This window comes from Octopus bimaculoides, chromosome 7 (genome assembly GCF_001194135.2).
Source record: "Octopus bimaculoides isolate UCB-OBI-ISO-001 chromosome 7, ASM119413v2, whole genome shotgun sequence".
In the NCBI taxonomy this organism is placed as follows: Eukaryota; Metazoa; Mollusca; class Cephalopoda; order Octopoda; family Octopodidae; genus Octopus; species Octopus bimaculoides.
Window position 1 is genome coordinate 55,529,783 of NC_068987.1, and position 12,151 is coordinate 55,541,933.

Here is a 12,151-nt window from a genome sequence, read left to right on the forward strand (position 1 = left end):
TGCCAAGGTGCCACGCAGTGGGACTGGACCCGAAACCATCTTATTCTTATCACACAGCCATGTCTGTGGTTTTTATATATATATATATATATATATGTGGTATATGTGCATTTCTATGCAGATTTATGGGCGTATATATATCTCTGTGTATACGTATGTCTATCTATCTAGCTTAGCTAGCTATCTGCCTGTTTGTCTAATGTGCTTTCGCACAGTTTGTGTGTGTGTGTGTGTGTGTGTGTGTGTGCGTGTGTGTGTGTAAAACAGGTTTCTGCATGGTTTTCGTCATTCAGATTCTACTCTCATATCATTTATCTATCTGGATGTAAGCTATTGTGCATGTCAATATTCCATATATGCTGCACACTGAGACCGAAACCATAGCCGTATGTACTCATGCTTTATGATTCTGTAGTCACAATGTTATTTCTATTTCATAGAGCCATAAATATGTTTTGAACCTATTTATTCCTCATAATAGTATACTATTTCCCGCACTTATTTATATAAACGTCGTTAAGTTTAGTATCTGTACAGTCATAGTGATATGCATTATAACGGTATTTGTAGTAGCTATATAGCTATGGCCGTGTATGCTCAACGCATTTATATGCATGGCGGTAGGTTTAACATCGATATACAACGTGACTATGCTGAAGCAAATGGAGCCATGGAAACTAATCCGACAGATATTTCAGAATAAACAGTAGGAAAATTGAAGGCTATACAATTTTCTATAGGCTTCAGAATAAAGTACTTACTTCCTGAAGTGGCCGTTCAGTGAACTAATAAATGTATCTTCGAAGTCAAACAGAGAAATGCTGTAGCAAATACTTCTAAAATGGGTAAAATCCATTATTCATATCTATGTAGCTCAGGGCGCCACAGAAGCGCATGTCTACTTCAATGAATTACAATGAGATCCAATCTCATTAGAGAATTGTACGAAACTAAGAGATATAACTTTGCAATTTTGTTTCCTTCCTAGGTTTTGTTTGTTTATGTATTTATATTTTTATTATTTGTGTGCGTGTGTTTGTTCGAGACCAACCGTTACTTAACAGACACTGCCAGTCTATTAAATGTTATTTAACTTGGAAAACCGCTTGTTCTATTAAAAATTAATCTATTGTTAAAAGATTTCCGTTACCTTCGAGATAAGCATACGATTGAATTAAAAACAGTCTGTTGCAACCAGACAGTCTCCGCAATATTTCACATTGCTTTATATCGATAGAATGGTTATTAAAAAGAAACCATAGCTATTTTGAGAGTCTCAGCAGTTTCAATACACAGACTAATGGTGAATTGGTCGAATAATTATTGTTACGGTTTTAATTGCTGGTATTGTGCTGTGTCCTTATTCCGTATATTTGATTCTCGATGACTCCGACCACAATGTTGAAAACAAGCCTATAAGTAAATAACTACCAGGTGACAAGTACATTTAACTATTGAAAGTTATTGCGGGAGCACTGTATAATTCACAAGTGATTTGCTTGCTTACAATGCTGAGCTTAAAATACTCTTATTAGTAAGGTTGACAGAAAATGCATTTTACCAGAATAACTATACTTACATTGCGCAGCACACAGAAATGTGTAAAGTCGTGTTCAAGTTAGGATCAGCTTCATCCTCATTCCCTCTTATTAACTGTTTACTCATTCTCTAATAATGGTTTCTGATTTAGGTACACGGCCAGTAAATTTGTGGTGGGGTAGGATTAAGTCGGCTCCATCGAGTCCACTTTTTGATTGCTACTCTATTTTAACGATCTCGGAAAGGATGACAGACAAAGTTAACCTTGGATGGATTTGAAATCAGTACGTAAAAAAGTGGAAGAAATACTGCAAAGCATTTTCCCTGGCGCTATAACGATTTTGCCAACACGTCGCCTTCAAATTGCTTTCACGTTGCCTTCAAGTTGCTTTCACGTTCTCTAACAATAGAGGGTGTCCATAGTTTACCTTAATAATTGAAAAATTTAGAAAAGAAGGATGAAAAATAGGGATAACTCAGCTGAGTTTATTGGCAAACAAGTAGTTTTATTAGAAATAACAAAACGTTTGTACATAGGCTCCAGTGGTTGCACGCAACACATCTAGGTGATATAGTGCAAGCAATTGTGGAAGTTGTAAAGATAATTTATCAACACCCTGAAAATGAATAAATGAATAACAGTTTTTATAATGTTACTCAAATGAACAGGCTTCTACGCGGTCAACTTACAAGATAGAAACGGCAGTTAAATCTCCCTCGAATTACGTCCTACGATGTTTTGAAAAATTGTTAAAAAAATGGACACATTAGGTAATATAGATTTAGGTACTTCTAAAAATCGAGATGGTCATGATTGGAATGATTTTGACCAAAAGTTTGCTTTCTAAGACCCTACCTGGAGTTGAACAATAACCCAGTCCTTTCATTATTTACAAGAAACACGGGGTCATATTATTCAACATATTCTTTTCTTCTAATACAGTCGGTTGTGATCTGAGGGATATTTGGCCATTATTTCTAACGGGTCGTGCGATCACGTTAAGAAATTCTTGTTGGTTTGTTAATTGACCACAATATATTCATTAGCTATGTGAGTGGACATGGTCTTGTGGTTAGGGTGTTGTGCTCACGATTATTGTGAGATAGTGGTTTCAATTGATCTCACGTTGTTCTGCGATCCCTTCAGTACCTGACATGTGGTACACAGTGCAACTGTTCAGACAACATCAATTTGATGGAGGGAGTGAGTTAATGTACAGTACATACATTTGATCACTATAAACAAATTTATTAGTGCAGGTTGTTCAGCAAGAAGTTGCTCAACCATCTTTCTCAGACTATTCTACAATTTTATATCCATATGTACTGAAAGGAAGCCATCATAAAAATATCTTGCCGTATTTTGTTAGGTCCATTTCTGTTCTGAGTTCGAATCTTACCGGTGCCAAGTTTTCTTTTCACCTCTCCGATATCGATTAAAATCAGTTAAATATTGGAATTAGTTTATGCAACTGCATCCCCACCAATATATATATTTGTAAGGTTAAATCTGACAGTTTGCACAAATGGAAAAGTAGATGATGATTGGTAGGTAAGCGTTTACTCAAGGTAGCCGCTCTTGGCTTCCATCACAACCTCAAGACGGCTCCGGAACCAGGCAGAATTTTTAAAGTATTGGGAAAAATACATCATGGTATTTGTTCCGAGTCTTTATATTCTGAATTCAAGTCTTGAGAGGTCAACTGTGCTTTACACGTCTTAGGCGTCGACGAAATAAAGTACCAGGCAAACTACTGACCTTGTGCCTAGATTACCAGAATCGTTAGAGTGTCGGAAAATTGCTTTACTGTATTGCAGTTCTTTCGGCTCTTTACGTTCTGAGTTCAAATCCAATTTTGCCTTTCATTTTTTGGGGGTCAACAAATTATAGTACGAGTAAAGTATTGGGGTCGATGGTATCGACCAACTACTATCCCACATCTAAACCGCTAGCTTTGGACCTCAGTTAAAAAAATATCACCAGGATGATGGTAGAAAGGCAAAATCGTCGTTAAAATACCATACACAATGTCTTTAAATGTTTAACGTTCTGAGTTCAAATACCGCCAAAGTGAACTTTTACATTCACCTTTCTGGGTCTAAAAAATATAAAATACTAGCTAAGACTTACACCTCATACAAAAATGTCCGGCTTTGTGCCTATGTTAGAAACAGTAAATAGGATGCTAGAGTTATAGAAATGCTTGAATATATAACTCAACGACTTTAAGTATTTAGGTATTTCCCTTTACGCTCTCAATCTAAATCTTGCTAAAGTCTCATTTACCTTTTTTCTTTTTGAATGTACTTTAAAATAAGTAACAATTAACGAACCATACCCCAGAATTTGTAACTTTACTCAACCAACACCCTAATTTGTAATCTTTCACAGCACCATCACCTCCAAATCTGTAGCATTGAGTGTAAGAGATTATTAACCCGAGAGTTGGAAGAATCATGCTTTGAGGCATTTGACCCGGCTCTTTACATCCTAGGTTCAAATTCTGCTTAAGTTAACTTTGATTTCATCCCTTCGGCTTCGATAAAATGATATACTTGTCACCTGATTTGGTCCGTAGTATCGACTTATTCCTTTACCTCAAGTTAGCTTTGTGTCTAAATTCGAAACCGCTATTTCCATACCTTCTGTGAAACCATGTATCAGTAGCTGGAAAGTTCCTCTCCAAACACGCAGACCTAAGCAATAACTGCCCATGTATGCAAGTCCCCTCTCTCTACGTCACCGTTGTAGTCCAAAGTAAAAACAAAAGCCATTACAGCTTGATACCAGAGTCGTAGCAAGCATCGCCATCAAAATGCAAAGAGCCAGATCAGATGTAACTTATCCGACTCTCTAATAATTCAATGAATCCACCACACTAGGCCTTATGTATCGAATCCTAAAAAGATGACCAGCAAAGCTGACATCGGCGGAATTTGAACTGAGTGCGCAGAGAGTTAAATATCAGGCATCATATCTAACACTCTAAACAACTCGACCAATTCGTCGTCAAAATCATCATAGTCACTATTATCAACATTAAGGTAGTTGGCAGAAATAATATAACTTAGGAAAAAATGCCTTGTGGTATTCAGTTACCAACCTTTACGTTTTTAGTTCAAAACCTCGCCAAGGTCGACTTTGCATTTCATCCTTTCGTGATCTGTAAAAAAATGTAACAAATAGAAAGCTGATATAGCTATTAGTTAATGCCAACGCTTGTCTTTGCATCTGATGTTTGACATGAGCCTTGAAACTTTTTTGATAATTTCTTTTATTTATTTCATTAATTACTGCCAGGTTCACTGTGAGTTAGCATAAATTTATCATAAATTACTGATCTCTTGCATGGATACATTCAAGTAATAATAATAGTATCATTACTTGAGTACTATTCGAGTGATAGCACTCGAATATAAAAGATAGAGTAAAATACTAAAAGCCGAAAAAACGTCACAAACTGTTACACAAAGTTTCACGTAATCGTTCATCAGACAATTGTGATTATACACACACACACGCAAATATTATGTAACGACTAATCCCGTTTCCTCAAATCGATAATCCTGTATCTAAATCAGAAATTATTACTACGAATACAAAGGTAATGAACTGGAAGAGCCAGTAAAGCATCGGACAAAATGATTGTAGCATTTGTTTCGGCTTTTTAATGTTTTATTTCAAAACCTACCGGGGTCAACTTTGCCCTTCATCATTTTGCGGTCGATAAAATAAATCACAAGTGAAATTCTGATCTCAGTGGCATCAACTGACCTCAACTCACCAAATTTTGGGCCTCGAACCTATGCTAGAAACAATTATTTTAGGAACGTGACAAATGGCAGTAGACGGATAGAATCGTTAGAATGTCGGAGAAATAGATGATTTGTAGCATTTGTTCAGAGTCTTTAGGTTCTGAGTTCACATCCTGATGAGATCAACTTTGCTTTTCATCCTTTCGAAGTCGATAAAATTAAGTTTCTTAACGTTGGAAAAAAATACCATCGCTTGTAAATACCATCTATAAAATAAAGTACCAATGTCATCGATAATCGACACCATGGATAAAATAGAGTACAGTTGATTGTCAATGTCATACTGAGATCGATGGTGTCGACTATTCTCTTCCTCCATTTTCAGGTCAAGCTACAAACATTTATTACTTCGATGACTGTTGTTAAATCCAAAAGAGTCTCCATGTTTTGACACACCTCTGTATGATGCTGATTGTTTCTGTATTCATAAATATTTCAGTAAGGCTTCTGTAAACATGTTCAACACTATTTAGTTTTATTGTTTCAACGAGGTGAATTCAAATTTACAAGAATCAACTTTGACATCACATCCTCACAAGATTTATGGTTAGTTTAAGGATAAACCGCTTCACTATACACCTCGATTCGCCCACACACAAAATTCGATCGTGCTTTATAAGAAGCGAAAAAGAGGAAAGGCAATGAAGTGTTATTTGGACATATACCCTAATGTTTTCCAATCTCACACTTTGCAAAATTTAGTGCAACTGCTGTTAGTTTGAATAAATTGATAGCAGTTAATGATAGCTTTTCCAATAGGATGTGACACTGGCATAATGAATTGATAAATAAATATAATAAAAATAGTGTGTTTGTATAATAATGCAGCCACGTACCAACTCATGAGGCAGGTTTTTAAGTATATCGTTTCACTAATTTCCTGGCAGAAATGAAATAACCGAATGAATAAGATATTACTACTAAATCACGAGCCACGAGTTCGCATCAGCTGGATCTGTGTCTGCCTTACGTTAAAATATTTCATTTCATATTGTTAAATTCGTACAAATTTAAAACTTCAAAAGAAGGTGATATAATTAGTTTTTGGAACAGTGAAACTCGAAGCAGATAAAGCTATAAATAATAGCGTATAAATATTGGGTTAAATATTGTTTTGATCCAAAGGATTTTTTTTAGAACATTATTTTCCCATGGAATATTTGAAGATTTATCTGCCTCGAGTTTCACCATTCCAAAAAAAGAATAATTTTATACTGTTAAAGTTCACCTACTGGTTGGTTATTAGATATTGCAATAAAATTGCTTGCGATAAGTAGGTATCTTTTCCTGGAGAAATTCTATCTTTTGTTCGTTTAGCAATAACAGAAAAGGGAATGAAGTATTGGAATTAATGACGCTTAAAAATCGTGATAAGAGGATATTTATTCTTGGGAATGCAATTCTTCGCTGCAGGCATTGCAATGATTTGTAATTGCCGAACAAATAAGCTGCTTCTGTATAATCACACAGCAACAACGTTTATACTTTACAATTTACAACGCTCTACATCTTACACATGAAAACAAAGTCGCATCTACATCATAAAAAATATTACACATGTATTACTTACTGGCGGAGGTAAAGAATAAATACACCACCCGTTTTCGGCGTAACAGAAACCCTAACCCTAATCCTAACCCTAAAACCTAACCCTAACCCTAAACTCTAACCCTAACCCTAAACACCGGGTATACGTATTCTTTACTTTCGCCTTACTTACTTTTTAACTTGAGATTCTCATTAAAATCTTCTAGAAGGGTCCGCGCAGCAACTGTCCCACTTGAAAAAGCACTTTCATTTCGACCCAAGAACTTTTTCTCCAATTTCTTACCACGGTTATCAAATCCGTTAGCTTTTAATAGAAAATAAAACAAAAGACATGTATCAATTTGTGTTGCAAGATTCCTGAAAACAAAAGACATTGTAGATCAATAACTGTGTTTTGATGTACACGCTATTTGTTTCACCAGTATATCATCACATCAGCAAGTTTTTAAATATTTTTATAAATTCGTTAGAAAGAGAGAGAGAGAGAGAGAGAGAGAGAGAGAGAGAGAGAGAGAGAGAGAGAGAGAGAGAGAGAGAGAGAGAGAGAGAGAGAGAGAGGAAGGGAGATTAAGTTTTCTAATGTTCTAAGCTTATTTAAATCTTCAAAAGCGGCGAGCTAGTTGAACCGTTAAAACATCCGAAAAAATTCTTTGTGACATTTATCCCGGCTCTTTACATTCTGATTTCAAATCCCGCTGAGGCCAGCTTTCTTCTTTCGTCCTTCTGAGGATCGATAAAATAAAGTATCAGTGAAGTGCTGGAGTAAATGTGTCGACGGATCTTTTCCTTTTGGCCGGCACATAGAAAAAATAATTTTTTGTAACTAAACACTTTCAAATTTCGTATACTGGTAGAATGTGTCATTTAAAACATCTTTTACTCTTGGCATTTCTCAATTTTTACCACAGCAGTAATTGTTTTCACCTCAATAGACGTCATTGATTGGTTGAAATTACCGAAATACGACAACTTTAACACGAAATAACTTCGAAAATAAAGAATTTTCTGAAAAACGCCAAGAGTAAATGATGTTTTAAATGACACATTCTACCAGTATACGAAATTTGAAAGTGTTTAGTTATAAAAAAATATTTTTTCTATGTGCCGGCCAAAAGGAAAAGATCCGTGTCAACTTAACGACAGCCCTCAAAATTGCTGGCATTGTACTTAAATTAGAAACCATTATTTAGATCCAATGACATTTCCAGAAGGATTTAGTGCCAAGGGAGAACTATGTTTTAGTTGAATGTTTGAACTCTAATACTACATAACATATGAGATTCAGTTAGTAAATACAAATAGTTATACATTGTACAGTTGCGTACCCTTGTTCTTTTTTCCTAAGAAAGATGTCACGTGCAATACTAGAATCATCTCGAATGAACAAAATATAAGGTCATTGAAGAATAGTATAGTTACAACACAATTTTTGCAAATACTCTTGAGGTCAACTTTCAGCGAGTCGAATCCACTATCCCGTTTCAATTCCAGGCCAACCAATTTTCTCAATTTTTAGCAAGATCTCCACAGTCCATCTCTCAGCGAGTAGAATCCGCAACCTGGTTTCAATTCCAACCTGAGCCATTTCACTTCATTTCAATGCTTATTCTCTTAAAAGAATCATAAATGCTTAATGTCCTTAAAATACACCGCATTAATGTTAATTTAAAGAAATCTTTAGTGAAAGTTACTGATTTTTAAACTAAGTACTTTTGAAATGAAATGGTTGAGTGGATAATGATTTGAACGCCTGGTTGATAGATTGTAACGTTGAATGTGAACAGGAAGCAATAGGTTATCGTCTTGTCTCGTAGAACGTGAAGAATATTAACCTCTCATTCAGGATTCAGCAACGGATTAGTGATTTAAAGAATCAACAAGGCAGGAGTGGGTATGTAGTTGGAAAACAAGCAAGCTTCTCAATCATGAAGTCTTGGGTTCAGTCTCACTGCGTGGCACCTTGGGCAAGTGTCTTCTTTTACAGTTTCGGTCCGTCCAAAGCCTTGTGAGTGGATTGGGTAGACGAAAACGAAAAGAAATCCGGTGTTTGTTTATGTCCAGAAACTGATAGAATAAGTACCAGGTTAAAGAAAAAGTTTATTGAGGCAGCAGAGATTATGTTGTATTTGTATTTCCTCTAATGGTATAAATTACGTGCATGAAATGAAGCATTACTTATAGTATACAGATACAAGACTGCAAATACGAAAAGTATAAGGCTGAGTTGCCTTTATATTTTAGCACGAATACCGGCTGAGATTGAGCGTGTCCCTATTCTTTCACTCTAGTATGATAAAATAAGTACCTGGTGTCTGTTGGGGTTTATTCAATTATGTCAAAACTATATACATTTTTACGATCTTGCGACAAGGTAATATAATGTACGGAGTAATACAAGTTATGTCTGTTGGTACAATGAATAGACTTATCGTAGAGCCACTGAGTTAAAATGGGGTACAGTGTAATTTAAATATGTCTATTACGCAACAGAAGATATAGAGTAATGTAGAATATATCTCACTGTACAATAGATGGACGTGCTGTGAAACAGTTAAGGTATAGAGTGATATAGGATATGTCTATATCCTATATTACTATATTGAGTAATATGGGATATGTCTATTGGTGCAATAGAAAAAAACAAAAACTTACCGTAGAGCCACCAGCCTGTGGGTGGGCCGGTTGATTGTTGTCTGAATGGACCTGTTCGCTTCATTGTTTTAATTCCGAGTGGCTCTGAAACAAACGGAAAGGAAATGACACGCTTAAAAAAGTAATCAATATTTTTAATAAAAAAAGTAAGACGAGCGATCTGACACAATCGTTATCGCGCCGGGGAAAATGCTTAGTGCAGCACTTCATCCATCTTTGCGTTCTGCGAGGTTGATAATTTAAGTACCAGTTGAGCACTGGGGCCAATGTAATCGACTTATGTCCTACCCCGAAATTTCTGGCCTAGTGCCCAAATCTGAAGCCAATAATTTTTGTGAACCGGTGTATAGTGGTATTAAGTTCCTGATGAACCATACATAGATAAATAGATAGATACACACACACACACACACATATATATATATATATATATATATGCAGAGGCACCCGGCGTTGCCCAAGAATGAAATTGCTCCTTACATATTGGAAGAAAAAAGCAAAATATGTTGTATAGAAATTTGTTATTCTAAATTCAATTTATTCTTTAATCGGAATACAGTTTATTATCTAATTGGGAAATCAATTCTGAATTCATAATACAAAATAATAATAATAATAATAAAAAACGAAAATACAAAATTTACCATTTTTTATGAAGGGAGATAAAGGTGTTCAAGACATGACCATCCCATCTGTGTCTTACACAGTGTATCTAGAACTAATTTATCTAACGTATTCTCTGCTCCTTTACACTCTGAACTCAAATCCTGCCGAGATCAGTTTTACTTCTTATCCTTTCAGTATCGATAAAATAAAGCACCAATCAATTACTGCCAGAATATAACATGATAGTAGAATGTAATTTGAGGAAGATCTGGCTGGTATTTTTTCTAGCAAGTCAACCAACCGTATTGACGCTTCCTCGTTGGTTGATTTCACCATATTCTGTTAAAAAGTAAACTGTATCTACCAGCCGTCAAATGACGGTGGATGAATAAAAAGTTATGTTCTTAACTAGGCACACTATAAAGCAATCTCCTGATATAATAATGAGCGTAGCGTTTTTATATATTTGTATATATGTATGTATATATATATATGTCCAGAATCACGCTGGACGCGGAGGAGGAGAGAAAATAGTAATTCAGTGAAGGAGAAGTAGTGAGAATAATAGCCCAGACTGAGAGGGAGTGAGAGAAAGTAATAGCAATGAGAGAAAGGAAGGGGTGATAGATGAATAAGGAAAGAAAGAGTGAAAAAAATCAGCGTTTCAACTCTGTGTGAGTATATGTATGTATGTGTGTGCATGTACAAAGGAACTATGTGAATGTTTGTATGTGTGATTATTATGCACCTTATTTTGTACCTTATCTATATATATAAAATACTACAATTAACCGTCATTATTGACAGCACGTGGTCAGTTAGTAGAACATAAATCGTCGATCTTTTGGTTTGAAGTATGATATTCTGTAAATTCAACTAGCCGTATTTCTAATGCCTGTGTATTTATTTTGAAGATGCATATTACTTTCTATCTTAAAATAAAGAAGAGTCATTGTGATGTAAATGAATTCAGCAAAGCTATTAACGGCGTAAATGTAGGGACCTGGTGTTGCAAACTGAAATCAAAACGGCAAAAAGGTATCGATTCACAAGGAACGTGTCATTTTATGGTGATAACCATCCATTGTTATTGATGATACTAGCACAACAAAAACAGTAAAAAAAGCGAAGGATAACATGAATATACATATATATATATATATATATATATATATATGAGAGAGAGAGAGAGAAAGTGAGAGAGAGGTGGGAAAGAAAGAGGTGAGAGAGAGAATGAGATTTTCTTGCACATACGAGGGGGTGCTAAAAAATTCCAGGCTTTAAGGGTGTCACGAAAGGCCAGGTTGGAGGCCTAAACTTACGAGTTATATTACAGGGCTTAGAAAAATTGTAGGACCGCTGCGATAAGTATGTGAATCTGAAAGGGAAATATGTTGAATAAAATCATTATTAACTGATCCTCCTGTATTTTATATTACCAAAAGCCAGGAACTTTTCAGCAACCCCTCGTATAAAGCATACACACATACACAAGCCGCATTCTATAACTGAAATCACAAGGAACATTTTTGCTCAGTATTACCATATTCTGATGCATACTACATAAACCATGTTATCTAATTACAGGAAATGCAAAATTGAATATAAACTATAACATGGAGTCGTTCATACAGAAAATAATAACTTACTTTGTTGTGTTTGGGGAGAGTCATTCTCTTTTGGTGTCTCATAATTTAACACACTCACCGGTAAAATTTCCACTCATTTCCTTCTTTATTTTTCTAAAATTTTCGTTGCGTCTTGCAACCTTTTCAATAGTTTTGAGAGTCAAAACTTGAAAAGGTTGCAAGACGCAACGAAAATTCTTAGAAAACTGAAAAAAGAAATGTAGAAATTTTACCGGTGTGTGTATTAAATTATAAGGCACCAAAAGAGAATGACTCTCCCCAAACACAACAGAATATGTTTCAACACACGAACTCACATAAAGAATCTTGCAAACCAAATCCCAAAACGAAACAACTTACTT

The 12,151-nt window shown here is 35.3% G+C and overlaps 1 protein-coding gene across 2 annotated transcripts in view; it reads right to left on the reverse strand.

Moving 5' to 3' along the window:
- The window catches only part of LOC106879925 (uncharacterized), an 87,286-nt gene that overhangs the window by 11,759 nt on the left and 63,376 nt on the right, over positions 1 to 12,151 (reverse strand). Inside the window, exons 5-7 of one of the 2 annotated variants that reach the window (XM_014929677.2) lie at positions 9,556 to 9,639; positions 7,076 to 7,207; positions 4,644 to 4,703 (exon numbers count right to left, since the gene is read on the reverse strand). In XM_014929677.2, coding sequence (XP_014785163.1) covers positions 4,654 to 4,703; positions 7,076 to 7,207; positions 9,556 to 9,639 — 266 coding nt within the window. In that variant the 3' untranslated portion in view covers positions 4,644 to 4,653. The remainder of the gene's footprint in view (positions 1 to 4,643; positions 4,704 to 7,075; positions 7,208 to 9,555; positions 9,640 to 12,151) is intronic. The other variant, XM_014929678.2, reaches the window with a different exon arrangement.